This window comes from Crocodylus siamensis, chromosome 5 (assembly GCF_052110815.1).
Source record: "Crocodylus siamensis isolate JL-2025a chromosome 5, ASM5211081v1, whole genome shotgun sequence".
NCBI classification, from domain to species: Eukaryota; Metazoa; Chordata; order Crocodylia; family Crocodylidae; genus Crocodylus; species Crocodylus siamensis.
Window position 1 is genome coordinate 153,826,896 of NC_143399.1, and position 17,323 is coordinate 153,844,218.

General features: G+C 43.0%; 1 protein-coding gene across 2 annotated transcripts in view; it reads right to left on the reverse strand.

Annotated features, from left to right (window-relative positions):
• KLHL7 (kelch like family member 7) overlaps positions 1–15,289 on the reverse strand; it is a 37,459-nt gene extending 22,170 nt beyond the window's left edge. The window contains exons 1-6 of one of the 2 annotated variants that reach the window (XM_090046774.1): positions 15,004–15,289; positions 14,654–14,839; positions 4,733–4,835; positions 3,134–3,227; positions 2,315–2,439; positions 65–240 (exon numbers count right to left, since the gene is read on the reverse strand). In XM_090046774.1, coding sequence (XP_089902900.1) covers positions 65–240; positions 2,315–2,439; positions 3,134–3,227; positions 4,733–4,835; positions 14,654–14,773 — 618 coding nt within the window. In that variant the 5' untranslated portion in view covers positions 14,774–14,839; positions 15,004–15,289. Of the gene's footprint in view, positions 1–64; positions 241–2,314; positions 2,440–3,133; positions 3,228–4,732; positions 4,836–8,883; positions 9,018–14,653; positions 14,840–15,003 lie in introns of those variants that run through there. The other variant, XM_090046775.1, reaches the window with a different exon arrangement.
• Positions 15,290–17,323: the final 2,034 nt, after the last annotated feature.

Genomic DNA, 17,323 nt, shown 5'->3' on the forward strand with positions numbered 1-17,323 from the left:
CACCATTTCAATTGCTGCATTTATCTGGTAGAAGGCATATTTGACTAAGAAAATGGGATCTCACCTGATCTTCTGCCCGCACAGTCAGGGTGTCCTGGTTCAGAAGATGTGTAACACGCTTAACATCAAGCTGTAGGAACTCATCTGTTTTGTAAACTTCAGTGAAGTGCTGATGGATGAAGTCATCTGCTGTGGCTTTCAGTTCTGGACAGTCTAGGCATTCTGCTAACACACTTATACCTGCATAGAGAATGGGAAAAATATAGACATTTCCAAAGTTTGTAGGTTAAGGAATTTATCATATACACAAATAAATTAAACTTACAGAGCACCCAAAATTTTTTTTAAAGGTTTTCATAATTCATCTGTAACTTTAAATAAAAAGCTAAATGCACTCCTTTGCAAAGCACAAACTTCTGGTTTTGATTAAACTGGCAGAATGGCAAGGATGTAATACTATCTCCATGTCATGCCATTATTCCTTTAGCTCTCAGCCCTGTAGCTTGTAATTAGAGTCAGGCTTTACATTGCTCAACAGGTTATCATTCTCTCTGGCACCATATCCTCAACATATGTGCTCTCTAAATAGCAATGGAAGCAACAACAGTACTTTAATTCTGCCTGAGCCATGCTGTTATGGGGCAGGGTGAAGAGCATGGACATAATACAATGAAATTCAAACTACACGAAGAACCAAACACATTTATTCCCCAACTCCAGAGAGGAAACAAATATAAAATGGCATTTGAAGTCAGATTTTAAGTAACACGACACTAAAATGGAGTTCCCATTCCTTCTTTTAATGCATCTTATGATTTTTCTGTTGATTTAAGTATTTTATAGCATGCATAGAGGTATGAAGTATCAATCTAGTAATTTTCACAGGTGTATCTTCCATTTAAAAACAAAGTAAAACTACAATGCTCAGATCTAGTGCAAGTAACACAATGATCTATGCCTACTGACACAAGGAAATCTAAAGTAAGGGCAACCATTCTTTTCTTCCTCTCTCTAAGTCAGAGTGCAACGCTGGGTTTATGGAGCACAGGGTTGTTTATATTCTTCTGTCAGTGGAAATATCAAGTACTTCAGTTCGCAAAAAAACCAAAATATTGATTTGGCCTTGCTTTCCTCTTTGTGGGATAAATTAGCCTTAGAGCCTGGTTTTTACCAGGCATGATTTTCTACTAAAGAAAAAACAGTACAAGAGGTTTTCATGCGTCTTTAAAGCAAGACATATTCATCAAAAGCTATCATCTTTCATTAACAATGTATTAATTCTACAGCTGTGCTCAAATGAAAGAAAGGTCAACTGAATCATTAGAATTCAGACAAGTCATGACATTTCTGTTGACATCAGATAGGGTTACACTTTCTTTGAAGCAGGTAATGTCATTTTTTTTGTTATTTTAAACACAGAATTGGTCAGTCAAATGTCAACAGGGTTCTATAATGCAACAGGTTTGGCTAAAAAGTTTAAATTAGAACAAACATTTGAAATACTGGTACTGTCCATAAGATTTATGAACAAGCACTTAGTTTTGCTTGTGGGAATTTGGTTGTGTTTTTTTTTTAAATGGAGAAAAGCAAACAGTCCATGTTACATATCAAATGCCTGTTGAGTTTATTTTTGAGACACTACTCTCTCAGTTGGAATGAGCAACAGCCAAGAACAAAAATAATTTGATACTTTTTTAAAGTAATAAAAAGCTAAAGCTTATTTAAGCTCATTTTGGAAAAATAAAATTACATCTGAGCCAACTTGTACCTCAAAGTCCAGCCAACAAGACTGAACGTTCCAAGTTACTGAAAAACTGAGGCCTTCAATCCAGCAGCGGGCTCCGTACTGGTGGATCCATGCCTCCACAGAGCCCCAGTGGAGTTAGTGGGCCTCCACACAGGCAGAGCTAGTTGCAGGACTGGGCCTCCTGTTTGTAATGAAAATGACAACAGTTCCTTAAAAAGCATCACGGATATGAGACTTCGATCTATTTCTGAAGAAGAGGATCCTATACTTCAAATTCACCAAGCTCTTGTAAACATTTATAGAACAATTACTAGTAGAAGTCACTCTGAAACTTTCACATGATCACTCATGCTAGATAATTTTTAGCAATATTTTTGGTTTATAAGCTTTCAAATAAAGTCTCAAAAGTTCAGTGGCACATGCAATGACACATACCTGAATCTGTGCAAATGTTCTGTCTTTTAAAGAGGGGGGCAGGGGAAGACTACAACCATAAATATTATTTGACACTTTTAAAGCACAACCACACTTTTAAACAGTGTCTTTAACATAACACATCTTTCTTACCAAGACAATTTGAAGCATCAACTTGCTCTTTCAAAAAATCCACACACATTTTTTTCACAGGTTCAATTTGATACTGGTTTGCAGCATCTAGTAAAGACTGGACATTATTGCTGTTAACAGAAATCCTGCAAAACATATTATGCAAAATTAGCACAACTAAAACCACTCCATGACTGAAACATTAAAAGAAAGTTACACAAAGAGCAAAAGGATTCCCCCTCTACTATACCGACAAGAACATCTTACCTACAAAGCATGTTCTTCTTGCCAGGTTCTCTTCTGCCCTCCCCCCATTCTACACAACTGCATATAAGTAAATACAGCAAAACATGAAAGTAAGTTGGAACTACCTGGCCCTTAATTCTGAAAGATGAACCTTAAACTTTGGACAACTGTAGTCAGTCCATGCCTGATTTTGCAATTCTGACTTGTGTCCCGTCAATCCATTACTGTCACAAAGAGAAATGGATTGATGGGACAGCATTTCTCTTTCTAAAGTCATCCTGATACCCCTAGTAGCCAAAATAGTTTTATTATACACTTTACGGAAAAGAAAAGGAGTGTTTAAAAATACAAGAGGAATAGTACTATGAAGTTTATAGCACCATTACCTGTTTAGCTGGCCTAAAAATCTCTGCATGGGCCCACACAGAATTCTACTGACTTCAACAAAGGCCTACACCAACCTCTGTGCACATGGACTGAAGTAGAATTCTGTAACTGTAGCAAGTTGCTGAGATTTTAGAATGTAATATAGGTACTGTGGGAAATGAAGGTGTTCAGCTTCCCAGAAAAAAAAGACCGTTTTAAACAAGCTACCTTGCAGTATAAGCAAATTCCACAAGCTGTTCAATAATGTCAGGCTCTGCATCCTTTAGCTCCACTTCAAAGGACTTCGATTCAAGCATATTTGCTGCAAGTCAAGAAAAAGAGAACTAAATCAGCATATCCCCGTCAGCATAGCTGTCATTTTGCAACTCATGGAACATCTCTGGTAAGACAATTACAAGAAAGGGAAAGACTTTTATAAAGCTGAACAGCCCAAACAAACTCATAGAGGAACTTTTCAAAACACTGGTAGTTATACTTTTACTATGTCTTGTCCAGACTTGGGATGTGGATATTATATTACTAAACTTGTAAAAATAATGCAAATAAAAAAGACTATCATTTCTGGAAAGCTGCCTGTATGTGCCCAGTGGTAGGAAAAATTAATATATTTTGTGATGTGATTAGTAAGACAAAAAAAATCATCTGAGCTCCTCATTACTAACAGGCATTTAAGAACATGGATGAGACCCCATTAAAAAGCAGAGCTGAATGAAGGAAGAAGATAAATCAGCGAGGGATAGGATGCATTCATAGTTTCTAGGGTGTGAAGGGACCTGAACATATCATCAAGTCTGACCCCCTGCCATGGCAGGAAAGAGTACTGGGGTCAAACGACCCCGGTGAGGCGTTCATCCAGCTTCCTCTTAAAGACCCCCAGGGTAGGAGCCAGCACCACTTCTCTTGGAAGTTGGTTCCAGATCCTAGCCGTCCTGACAGTGAAGTAGTGCCTCCTGATGTCTAGTCTGAATCTACCCTCTGCCAGCTTGTGACCATTATTTCTTGTCACTCCTGGTAGTGCTCGGGGAAACAGGGACTCTCCCAATGCCCGCTGGTCCCCCCTGACTAGTTTGTAACAGGCCACTAGATTCCCCCTCAGCCTTCTCTTGTGGAGGCTGAACAGGTTTAGGTCCCGTAGCCTCTCCTCATAGGGCCTGCCCTGCTGCCCCCTGATCATGCGAGTGGCCCTCCTCTGGACCCTCTCCATGTTGTCCACATCCCTCCTGAAGTGCGGCCCCCAGAACTGGACGCAGTACTCCAACTGCAGCCTGACCAGTGCTGCATAGAGGGGGAGGATCACCTCCTTGGACCTGCTTGAGATGCAGCTGTGGATGCCTGACAAGGTACGGTTGGCCTTCCTGACCACTTCCCTACACTGTTGGCCCATGTTCATTTTGGCATCAATAATGATACCAAGATCCTTTTCTGCCTCTGCACTGATGAGAAGGGAGTTCCCCAGCCTGTAGATATGCTGCTGGTTCTTCCTCCTCAGGTGCAGTACCTTGCACTTGTCAGTGTTGAAACCTATCCTGTTCTCATCTGCCCACCCCTGTAACCTGTCTAGGTCTCATTGCAACCTATTCCCCTCTTCTAGCATGCCCACTTGTCCCCACATCTTAGTGTTGTGTCTGTGAATTTGAACCGGGTGCTTTTTACACACCATCCAAGTCAGGGGTGTAAAATTCATTTTTGTTATGATTAAACAAAAAAAGCCAAGCCACCTCCAGACATAAGCCTTGGGAGAAATTAAGAGAGGCTGATTTTCATAGATTGAAAAAGTTAAAATAAACCAATTTTGAAAAGACTTACTAGTAAACATCAAGTTAAAAAAGTGACTGGCTGAAGCAAGCACAACTCGGTGGGCTGGGATCTTTCTTTCCTGAACCATGAGAACGACATCACAGAGAGTTTTCTAATAAAAAGTAAAGATTGACATTATTAAAAATATGTATAATGTTTTCTTTCCAAGAAGTATGCAAAAAATGGTTATGTTTTCTGCTCCCAGGTTACCAATACACCTTATAATTATTAAAAACCAAACCAAACCAAACACACAAAACTACCTTAAATATGAAAATTATCAGTAGTTGAGCTAGGCTACACAAACCCAGGAGAACAAAGGTTATGGCTGATCCAGCAAGCTCAACTTACTCTGTTTAGCAAGATGTAATGCACCTCACACAGTTGAGGCAAGTAAGACTTTGAAATGCCATGTTAGTATGTAAATGTTTTAAATGTGCAGTGAGCTTAGAAATCATTTCCAGCTGGAAACATATGACTTGTCACTGCAAAATTAATAGGCAAGATGACTAACTTATCATAAAAATATTTCTGTTAACTTGGTTCGTTTTCCTTGAGGATTTTGACAACCCTGCGTGTGTAAAGCCAGGTGGCTTTTCCTGACAGTTCTTTCACATACCAACAACAGAAAGTAAGCGACTAAAATAAAGGTTGTCAGGAAGACATTGGGGCAAAGGCAGTGTCTGAGGATGGGAATATTTTAACTGAACAGGTGTCAGGCTTGCATTGTCTTTAAGACTGACTTCTTGAGAATGTGCATAATGGCTTATGACAGACTTTAATGAGCACTAAAGACATACAGCATTAGATTCTCATTTATCATTAGCATATTCATTCTATTTGCAAAAAACCCTAACACATCCCAACCTATACAAAACCCACAAAAGAGAACATTACTGTTATCAGAAAGAAATGCATGTGATGAGACCCATGTGCGAACATACGCTCTGTATGAAATTAGCTGTTTAACACTACTGAAGGGAAAGATAGAATAGTAGTTTAAATAGGCCAAGATCCGAGTTTCACGCTTAATGCTCTTTCCTTAAAATAGTTTTTGTTCACTCAGAAAATGACACTGGAAATAACTGGCAAACACCAGGGAAAAAAATCCCTCCCCCCTTTTTTATTTTTCAATTTTTGTAATTTTTTTTTTTTTTTTTACACATCAGTAACTTAAAAATCACTTAAGACCAATTGTTTTCTTAAGTGTTGAAAACTTGAGACCTGTAGACAAACTTGTTATTTTATAGGATAATAAATTCTTGAATACATCTGGCTCAAAAAATACTGTTCATCATCACAAGTGTGTTTTTAATATTCTATATTTAGCTTGTAGGGCAGAACGGCATAAGGACCAAGGCCAACATCTGGAATGAAGATATAAATACTATCAACACTCTAGAAGCTGGACTTGAGCTCTACCTTCCTAAGAAGGGCGAGCACACTGACATTTAACAAACACATACACCACCTAGAGAGGACAGGGATGCTATAGAAACAAGGATTCTGTTTCTTAGGATTTTTCTGCTCCAACAGAAAACAACTGACCAGTATCTTTTTTAAACGGTTTCTCTTCACTGTTTGGTTTGTGACAGAAAAAACAAATAAACTCCTACGAGCTTGAAGCTGAAATCAAGTTTGCATTCACAGCTTTTCTTCCCCTGTATCACAGAAGTATCAAAACATATGGCCCATAGGCTGGATCCAACCAGTGGAGCCTTTCAATCCATCCAGCCAAGCTACGAGTGGGCACCAGAAGTTGGAAGACATAGACTGCTGCAGAACTTGGGGGCTCTTTGGCCTGTGGGACATGGCCCTCTCAGCCACCACCCACGGAATTGCTCCCCCAAACTTGCTGCTGCTACAGTTAGACCCCTTACCACCTTGTGCCGAGTCCAGCAGTCCAGATCCAGCCCAGGGTCCCAGGTGAATTTGACATCCATGCCCTAAAGCACACGTACATGCACCGCCCCCCATTGTCAAAGGGTTTTTAACATGGTCTAAGTAGGAAGTCTCCCAATCCATGTGGTCCTTTTTTAATTAAAAGCAGTAATTTTGTAGGGAGGTGTAAGGGGGAATCCCTCTAATGAATTTCTACTTCAAAATCTAGAGAGTGTTAGATGACAGTGGGCATATCTATGCATGCATTAATGCGCATTAAATCTAGTACCTCCATTGCGAGGTACTAGGAACATGCACATTAGCCTGACTTAATGCATATTAACTAAACAGCACAGTTTTTTAGTGACATTTTAATGTGCGTTAAAATAACCTAATGCATATTAAAGCGCATGTGTAGACAGACCCAGTCACACCGCTTTGTAAATTAAGCAGGTAACTTCACTCATGTGAGTTCCACTGATTCACTGGAGCCATTCACTTGACCAAATGTTTATTTTCAAGACCATAAATTAAACCATAAGAGTTCAGAATGGTTGAATTTGTTCTTTTCTTTTTAACAGTCTAACAATTTAACTATATTCATAATAGTAAATTAAAATATTATATGCATGACGTAAGTATAAACAAACACACAGTTATGACACCAATGCCTACAATCCCAAATAAAGATTGTGGCTGTGTTGTGCTAGGTTCTGCATAGAAATTAACAGCATCACCTGCATTTATCCTGCAAGTTCCTTCAGAAAAAGGAACTTACAGAAACTTCCAGATTTTGTTTTTACTGTAAAAGATGCTTTGTCTTCTTCTAATTCACAACATAAACTGGGAACGAAGTTTTCCAAGGTCTTGAGTTTCAATGCCAACACTCTCTCTTAGTAACAAAAACCATTTGCAATAATTTTAATGATCCCTCAGGGCATGTTAAATTTTTCTTACACAGCAGCACTGAGTTAATCCCTAGGACTCCACATGTTTTGCATGCACAGGATAACATCTCTGTAAAGCTGAATTTAGAATCCCCTAACAGAAAATCTCCAGACCTACACAGTAGCATTGTGCTCTGTTGATGAAACCATTCTCACAATAACAAAAGAACAAAAAATAGATATACCTCTAGAAAATTAACTAGTGGACCTCTTCACAGCACAACCATGCTGACACTAGATTTAGTACTATTGCTCCATTCCAAATAGAACAGTGGTGTTTCACTTTACTTGAATGGGACATGTCCAAAACCTACTGTAGCAAGATTAAAGTTACCCATTGGAACTATTCCAGAATGTGAAGAGTGACTCCAAATGCCAGGAAACATGATCCAACCGTAACTCTGACCTCCACCACTGCTGCTAGTAATAGCCACTGGAAATCAGACTCTGAAGGAGGTAACAAAGATTAACAAACTACTAAGGGAAGTGGTGTTTTCTTGGTTCCTTGAAGTTGAGACTGGATTCTTTTTCAGAAGACTCTTTAGCCAAATGCATGGTATCAGCATGAATACAATAGTCACTGAATGATACTCAGTGGTCTCTGTTATACAAAAGGTCAAATGGGATGATCTAATGGATGCATCTATTAAAAGAGAGATTAAGAAAGACTAAAAGAATGTGCTATTTATCTGCATACAATCCAGCTATTTGTTACATTAGGTACAGCTATATTGTATGAGCAAGGGGTATTATTTGGAGCAGGTTAGCAGATTTGGCACATCGGAAAGATCAAGTATACTTCATTTTAGTACTGAAAATTGTAGGTTATATCAATAAAGATGTACAAGGGATCACACCAACAGTGCAGCAGCAGCAGTCTCTATGGTATAGCAAAACAACCTCAGAACACAGGAAGGTCTTATAGCATTTAGCATATGTCACATGGCTTTGTATGAGATATGCTGTTTTTGTGTGTAGAATCTGCCTGCAATGCTAGAATTAAACCAAAGTTTTGCTTTAGCAAGCAGAATGCATTAGACCTTATTATGAAGTGCTCACATGATCAGTTCCCAGTGCTCAGTAGCACCTGTGAGGCAGAATGCTAATATACATTATTAGTGTGCTGAGATATTCCTGAGCACAAAAGTTGGGGTTGCACTACAGAAGTGGCACACACCTACACTTTGCATTTTCTGATTTTTAAGGGTTTTAAATTACTCTTCCCGTTTTGGAAGGGCACGAGTCATATCTAGGCTAGCTGATCTCTGCCTTAACTGAGTTTTTATGCACTTGATTTCCTAGGTTAGAAAAATCCCTAGCACTCCCACTTACCCATGTACCACAGACCAGTTCTTTTTCTTCACTATTTCTGGCTCCTTGCCACAGAACATACTGGGTGCACACTGGTCTTTTCTACATTGTCTTCCCCTCTCTCCTCAGTTCACCTCTGCACAGAGGTAGGTGTCAGCATGGCACCTGGGGGAGGATACAGAAATGGCATAGGCACCAGTCTCAAGAACATCGTTGTTATTTTTTTTTTTTAAGGGGGAGAGAAACATTGGCTAGCAAGGCAAAGGAGATTAGCACCAGAGACTTAGAAGACACTGGGTCAATTCCTCATTCTACCTTAGACTTCAAGCATTACCACCGACAAGCCTTAGCACCTCCATGGACGAGTTTCTCACCCGAAAAAGTAGAAATAACCAGATTTTCCTATTTCTCAGGGACACATAATGACGGACCATAATTATTAAAATCACCTTATTCTATTAAAAACTATTTGAAAAACATAAGTGAGTTCTGTACTTTCATTGCAGGGCGATTTGTTAATCTGCACATAGGCCATCCAATTTCTCACTTTTAAACATGCTAAAGGCTTACACCCAATCAGAGTAGATGCCTCTAGGAGTTGCCTCTCCAACAGTACACCTTGCATGTAACCTTCAATAAAGATCAAGTTGTGCCCCCTTACATGCTGTGGATAAATACACTGAAGACTGTGAAAGTCCTGAACTCTGTAGTAATTCAAGGCAGATCAATTCCTGTCATTCACCAGTGGATGAGAAAGGTTTTTTTCACTTCCATTGTATGCTCTCCGATGCCTTTTGGTCCACTCCACCTTTCTCTGCACAATTCCAAGGCCATTCAGCTGTTCAGATGTACTCCCCCCCTTTATATGACTTCAATATTCCCACCATTGTACCACTGCTTTAATCCCTCCTGTTATGCTGTGCCACTTCCTATGCACAATCTGTAGCCTCCTTACTTTGCCAGTTTGAAAGAGGCAGGTGGAAGCTATGGGGAAGTAGGAAAATTGGAGGGAAGGTCTGTGGGAAGTTTGTGTACTGGCAGAAGGGACAGAAAAGGAGATACAGAGTTCCCATAGTAAGTCTGGGACTAGTGAATGAGGAAAGAGCTCTATACAGTCATCTGTAGCATACAGCCTCAAAGCCACCCATTCATCTCAACTGAGATGGTTCTCAGCTGAACAACACCATCCCATTAAAATGAGTGCAGCATGGCACATTCAGTCTAAGGTAGGCAAACAGCTCATCTCAGCAGATGTCTTCAACCCCCTCCTCCAGCATTAATACTTGTGAGCCAATCTATTCTTACCATTCAAAGGGCAACAGAAGTGCATCACATTGAGCAGTTAACACTGTGACTTCTGTCACACTTAAAATAAGACGTATAAGCTAGCAACTTTCTTCTCTAGTTCAGTCACCACACATCCTTGGAAACATACCACACCACATCCTAGCCATTTATTTACACCATCAAGCCACACTCACCACAGGTGTCCCCTATTCTTGGCACCACTCCATGCAAGACCTGCCTTCATCCACCCCATACATCCCAAAAGCCTGAGCTTTCTTGATGACCTGGATGACAGAGTACTACTCCAACTCTGCTGAAAGCCTGGGTGATTACTGCTCTCAGCTGTATAAGGCGTATATTGCAATACAGCAAGACGTTGAACAAGAGAGAGCATTACACACTTCAGAGCGTCTGAGGTTTGCCTGATCAAAAGTCATGATGCCAACTCCATTTTGGATTTTCAGGTGATGTTAGCATAATGCCAAGTACATGCAGGGTTCAATGCACTCTGACATCTCTCTGAATTTGTACAGGAATATCTCTGATGTTTCAAAAGACTCATAATTACCACAGCTTTTTGTGTAGACTTAGCCTCCTTACTTCTACGTAACTTTATTTAAGAACATTTCAACTTCTAGCAACAAGTCAGCAAAATATTATTTTTCTGTCCACCACTATTTTCCCCCTCCTGAAGGTTTCTGTGTGTGCCTTAAAATTCCTTCATGATTATACTTGTTGAGGATCAATGATAGTATGCAGTGTTGTTCGACACCTATACAAGTCAAACCAATGACTTTCATGTTCTAACAAGTGCTCAACAGTTGTACTTCTGTAAAAACTGTATTAGCTTTATTACATTTAAAAGATAATCCAAGCATTAAAACATGTTCACTATTTCCAGCCTGCTTCATGATTTCCCAAGGTGGTATTCATCAATGCGGGAATGCTTCATTATAATCCACAAAGTCATTCACCAACTCATCAAGCTCCATCATTCTATCAAATAGCATATGCAGACTGAATATTTGTTCCACTGCTCCTCTTGTTCTACAGCCAAAAACTTTCTATCCTTTTATCCCTTCAAATAAGAATCACTGTTGTGTACTAGACATGTCCACTGCTACATACTAAATGTGCCCTTTACTTTTCACTATATCACAAGGTAGGTATATATTTGCAACATGTTGGTTTTCAAATCTGTACTCACAGGGGATCCTCCATTTGATTAAGGGGCAGGGACTGTAAGGCAGGAAGACCCCCCCCTCAAAAAACTCTTTTTAAGCTCTGCATAAGATGAATTAACAGCAGCTTTTGGCTGTGACAGTATTAAACCTTTAGCTGTGGGCCTGCAAAGACACGGTGAGAGAAGTCAAGGAGTGGACTCCTCCCCTCCTGTAAGTATTCCGTGTTCAGCCATGGCGAGCCTGTACAATGGCTCAAATATATTGCCTGGGCTATACCTAAGCAAGCTTTTCTTCCAGGTAACACATATTTATCATAAGCAGCAATCTGGGTTTTCCGTTTGCCACAGAAAAATGTGGTAAAACCTGGATTTTCTCCTTTAACAGAGAAAAATGAGGGAAAAGGTAGGTTTGCTCTTGCAGGGTGGCAGAGTTCCAGGAAGCAGGGCTGGCTCCTGACCATTGCATGCACTCCTGTGTGGGAGCATGGGGGTGAACATGCCCCCAGATTTGTGCACAGGACAGGGGCAGGCTGTCCACTGCCAGCTCAGGCTCCCCACCCTGCTGCCCTCCCCCAGGGCCTCCGCAGCCCAGCAGGTGAGACTTGGCACAGCAGGGTAGAGAAGCCTAGTGCCACTGTTGTGAGCCCTGCACCACCATGGTGAGGTGCCCCCTGTTCACCGAGCAGCAGCAGAGATGGCCGTGTGGAGTAGTATCCACCTCTGCTGTCAGCCAGGTAGGGGTCTCCTTACCATGGCAGCGTGGAGCTCCCAGTGGCAATGAACTTCCCCACCCAGCCATGCTGCCTGCTGGGCTGCAGAGGCCCTGGGGAAGGGCAGCAGGGTGGGGAGCCCAAGCCTGCAGCAGGCAGCTCGCGTCTATTTCCCCTGCCCCGGCCCCTGCTTCCGCTCCGGCTGTGCCACCTAAGGGAGAGGGGGAATGGGCTCTGTGCTCCACCGCAGCAGCTGCCACCTCCTACATGCAGCAGCCAGGTCTTGCTGTGGTTGGGAACTATGGGGCACCCAGCTGGGCTGTGCATCGTGAGGGAGGGGTGATGGCACGGGCAGGGTACCAGCATAATCAGGGCTGCTCAGCACCACAAAGCAATGGGAGAGGGACAGCTGCACCTGGACCTGCATCCTGGTGAGTGAAGAAGGCAGGGGGAACTCTGATTTTCCATGATAAAAAACCCAAAAATCAAATGCTAAAATTTATGGGTATTTATAATTTATTTTATCAAGAAATCAAGACACCGGTAGCCTTCCAGATTGCTTAAAATTGTAAATATATCAATATCAGGTTCAACTGGTACATATATAATAGTGGTGTTTCATTTTAATCCTGGAAAAGTGCAGATTTTGGTGTTTTTAAAATTAGAGAATTTGCAAAATTTTTAAATCAGAGAAGTTGCAATTTTTAAAGAAAGCAAGCCAGGATGCCTGATCATAAGTAATTTGAACAAGAAAGAAAGAAGTGTACAGGATGAACCCTTAAGTGACATGGTACAGTACTGTATGGATAATAGTAAGCCAGTGAGAAATATGAGAGTAATAAGAGAAGACTAGGTAAACTAAGCTGATGTCCTTTATCATGCCCAATTTACCAGCATCTGTATAAATTAGTTAGGGTTGGGCAGAACCCTTATGTGGGTCAATATGGACACAAAATGTATTAATATAAATAACATGATATAAACATAATAATTCATTACACCACATACAAAGAACTGCTCACCCACTAATTGTCCCAGTCAACATCCTTTTTTGTGGAACTAACTCTGCCTCTGGCTCCATATTCCTGATCTCAAGGGAACTTTGAGATCACTTTGATGCTACAGTTGAGTCTATTTTCTTCACAGGAAGAGATCTTCAGCCACAGCCTGGAGTCACAGTGATTATCCCAACACTCATGCCAAATCTGCAACAACTTCATCTTCTTCAAGCAGCAACTGATGCCACTTGCAATTCAGTCACTTTATCCAAAATCCTCTCGTGGAATCAAGACTGGATAGTGGAGCAGTTTTCAGCACCATGTGACAGTCATCCTGGAGAATAACTGGGCTATTGGTCTAAGAGGCTGCTTAACCCAAAAGCCACACTCACATCAGCGTTCCAACAGTCTAAAAGAACTGGATAATCCCACTTGTATTTACAGCTGGACAAGTATTGACTTTCTGGTTAAACACTGAGATAGTGCTTTGTCTCTTGCACTCCATGCCTGCTCTGCCTTCAACATACCAGTGAACTTGTTATAAGGAAAAATTTTATGCTGAGCATTAAGACTAGATAGGAAATGTCCATCTCACTTGCAGCAGTGTTTGAGGGAGACTTGTATGGCATGTACCATTTCAAATCGGCAGTTACTTGACACTCATTTTAAACTTCCTTTTTTGACTAGTGCAGACAACCTCAAATGAGGAAGAGGTTTCAACCATCTATTGCAAAACAATAATCAAGCTTCCAACACAAAAAGATGTTTGTATACCACAGCATACAAATATTTCACCAGTTATCTGTTGCTTCCTTTCACCACTCAAACCACGCTGGGTGCTTACCATTTCAAACAAGCTGTTTTGTGACACCTTCCTCCCCAGGCCCAACAAGTGCAAAGTATCGAGTTGACTTTTTTTTTTTTGATCAATCCCTAGATTTTGAGAAACTCTACACAGGTTCTAAGTTATTATGTTTATAAAAGAAAGACACTGAAGTTTAGTGGAGAAACTAGCTCTGCCAGGGCTAGAATTTAATTGATGAACTGTTCCCATTAAATATTTAATAGCATCACTGGTTAGGAACAGTGACACCAAAAGCTGAACAACCAACTCCTCTAAAGGAGGGAGTAAAATATCATTTGTAAATGGTGGTGTCTTTAAAAGGTCAAAGAAAGGTCCAACAACTATAGGCAAGACAGCAGAAATCAGGATTCTTGGGATTCTACCCACACCTCTGCCAATGACGAGCTGTGTGGTCTCAAGGAAGTTATTTAAACTCCTGGTGTTTCTGTAAAATGGGACCAAGGATGCAAGCCTCGGGTGGCTTAGTCAATCATTATCTTCATATCAATCATGATCTGAAGTGCATATACAAAGCTAAAAGCAAAGTCAGCAGAAGTTCACACACGCACCCCAAACGGCATGGGCCATCTTTAGTCAAGATAGAATGGTTAGGAAATGGAGGATAACATAAATCGAGTTACTCTGAGCCAGGAGGTGGTACAACTGGCTACAAGCTACTGGATGCAGAACCTCAGAACAGGGAATTTATTTTACTACAATTAAGAAGGGGAAATAGGGAGTTCCAGTCTTTTTGAATTCCCTACCTTACCTGTTTGCGCATGGTATTCATGACTCCCATAAAGCTTGCCAAAAGCTTAGCTTCTTCTCGGGCAGCGAGTTTCTTCTCTGTTTTCTTCTTGTTGCTTTTTTCTGACCCAGAGGCTGCCATGCTCCTCTCGTCTCACCACCAGGAAAACAAGGGCTGGCCAGACCCGCACAGGCACATGCACTGCGGCTGGAAAACACCAGTTACAACACACCGAACTGCTGCAAACAGGAAGGCAGCCGGAAAAGCTGGACAATCCTCGCCCCACCCCCACCCCGGGCAGCTGCGGGGCTGAGCAATCCGCCAGGGCAGAACCAGCTGTCTCCTGGAAGGGGAAGAGGCTGAGCAATCACCTGCTGCGAAAGCCCGGGATCCAGGAAGAGCTGGGCCTTGCAGGCACCTACGGCAGAGGCCGGGGAACGCAGCCTGTCCCGGCGGGGGAGAGGGGGCCGCGGCCGCAGCGCCCTGGCGCGGGACACTCGGGACGTATCAATCGCCAACGGTCTGCCAATAGAACGTGGCTCCTCCGCAGCGTTCCGAGGCCCCGAGGCGGACCGGGGAGCCGCTGGGCGCACACTGACGTCACTGCCCGGCGCGCTCCATCCACGCTCCCCCTCCCACCGGCCCAGCGCGAGACAAACAAAGAACGGGGAGGGCCTGCCGTGGGTCACGTGACCGCGGTCTGCAGCGACTGGGGGAGGTGTTTCGAGCGTGCAAGCGCAGACCTGGGGGCGGGGGCGGGCTGGCTGCGGGTTGAGCCGCCAGGCGGGACAGTGCTTTCCTCTTGCAGCTGCAGCCCTCTGGTAAATCTGCGAGCTCTTGGAGGTCAAGGATACACCGGCAGCACCCCTGACCCCCAAGAGCTGGCAGAACAGAGCCTGGAGACTTGTCACAGTTCCCCCCACTCGTGCTTCCATTCAGTGGCCTGGGCTGCAGTGCATCCCAGCAGCCTCCTACCAAGTTAGCTGCGCAAAGCAACACGTTTTATTTACCCTCGTGAGCAGTGCCGGATTTAGGCACAAGCTAAGCAAGCTACAGTTTAGGGCCTCACATTTTGAGGGGCCTTTAAGTGTCAGCTGCCGGACCGGAAGTGATCACGGATCAACAAACAGGAGCCCTGCAGAGCTGGGCAGAGAGGCCATGACTGACTCCTTCCGCGGGGCTCGCGGTTGAGGTTTGGCCTACCCCCTGCCCAGGGGGTGGAAGTACCTTTACCTGTGCGTAGTGGTCCGCAGTTTGCTGGGCGGCAGCATGGAAAGATTGGGAGCTTCTAGTTTAGGACCCTGCCCCATCATAATCCAGCCTGACTCATGAGATGACTGTCCATTTCATTATAAAACAGGAACTCTCTGGCATCATTGGGTGCATGGAGAGAACTGGGTCTGATTCGTCTTGACCATACAACTGCACTTCCCCCTCAGTTTTACCTTCCTGATATAGCACACCATCTAGTCTGCCTTAATAATGCAGATTCCAAATGGTAGAGCCACAAAGCAGCTGGTTCCAAGTTTTGCTGTTCCTTGGGGCCAAGATGTGGCCAGGTCTAGGATTTTCATTTTCTGGTCAGTGAAAACTCGGGTTAATGCCGGCAGCATGCAGTTTTTATCTACTTACATCTCACTTTTATCTGTCAGTATAAAGGACTGTATGCATAACTCATTTTTCAGTCTGGCCACCAAATGAAAAGACAGAAAAAGGATTCAGATCAAATGGAATTCCCCCCACCCTCCTGCCCAATAATTGAAACCTATCAAATATTTTTTTTGTTCGATACAATATATTTCTTTCAACTTGAAACAAAATGTTTCATTTTGGGCCTTGTAAGAAAAGTAAATAAAATAAAGAGACAGGTTCACAAAACCTCTGGGAAAAAAGTCTAAGTAGCAGTGATCTCAACCAGGGGGCTGTGACACCCTGGGGTGTTGTGAGATCATTTTCAGCGTGCTACGGTGTGCTGTTCGATATTAGTTCTGTTGGGTGTGCAGACCCCTACACAGGATAAACCCAGAGAGCACGTCCACACATGCAGGCATGTGTGCTTGCAGCAGCTCAAATAGCAGCAGCACTAATTTGTGCCAGAGATTTGTGCCTCAGCATGCCTGAACATGTATTTTGGTGTGGGTCAAGTTGTGCCACTTGGAAGAAACTGACCGTGCCCAGCTCCTCCTGGATCTTCAGCCAGGAGGAGCTAGAGCCTGGGGCCAGCACCAGTATAAAAAGTTGCCCTAGGGAGTAGCTTATGTCTACTTATTCTCAGGACCTTCTAGGTGAGGAGCTTCTGGGAGGAAGTTGGCCATGCCCCTTCCTGTCCCAGGCTGCTGCTGTTGCTGCAAGCTTGGTCTCAGGAGTTTCTGGGAAGAGGATAGCCAGACTCTTTCCTGCCTCTGGCTACTGCTGGCTTGGTCTCACAGCTTTTGGGAGTAAGTTGGCTGTATCGCTGCTGCTGCCCTCCATGTGGCTGCACGCTGTTGCCTCCCCTTAGGGAGGGTCCACTGCACTGCACCCTATCTTCTGCACCTCTGTTCTGGCCTGCTGCCTAGTCTACCACCAAGCTGTGGTCAGGGGACAGCCTGGGGAGGGAGCGTGTGCTGCCTGTGGACCTCTCCCCTACTCTCACTGCCAGAGCCTAAAGGTGCCTTGCCTGCCCCAGCTGCCTTGGCAGGCCACCCCTAC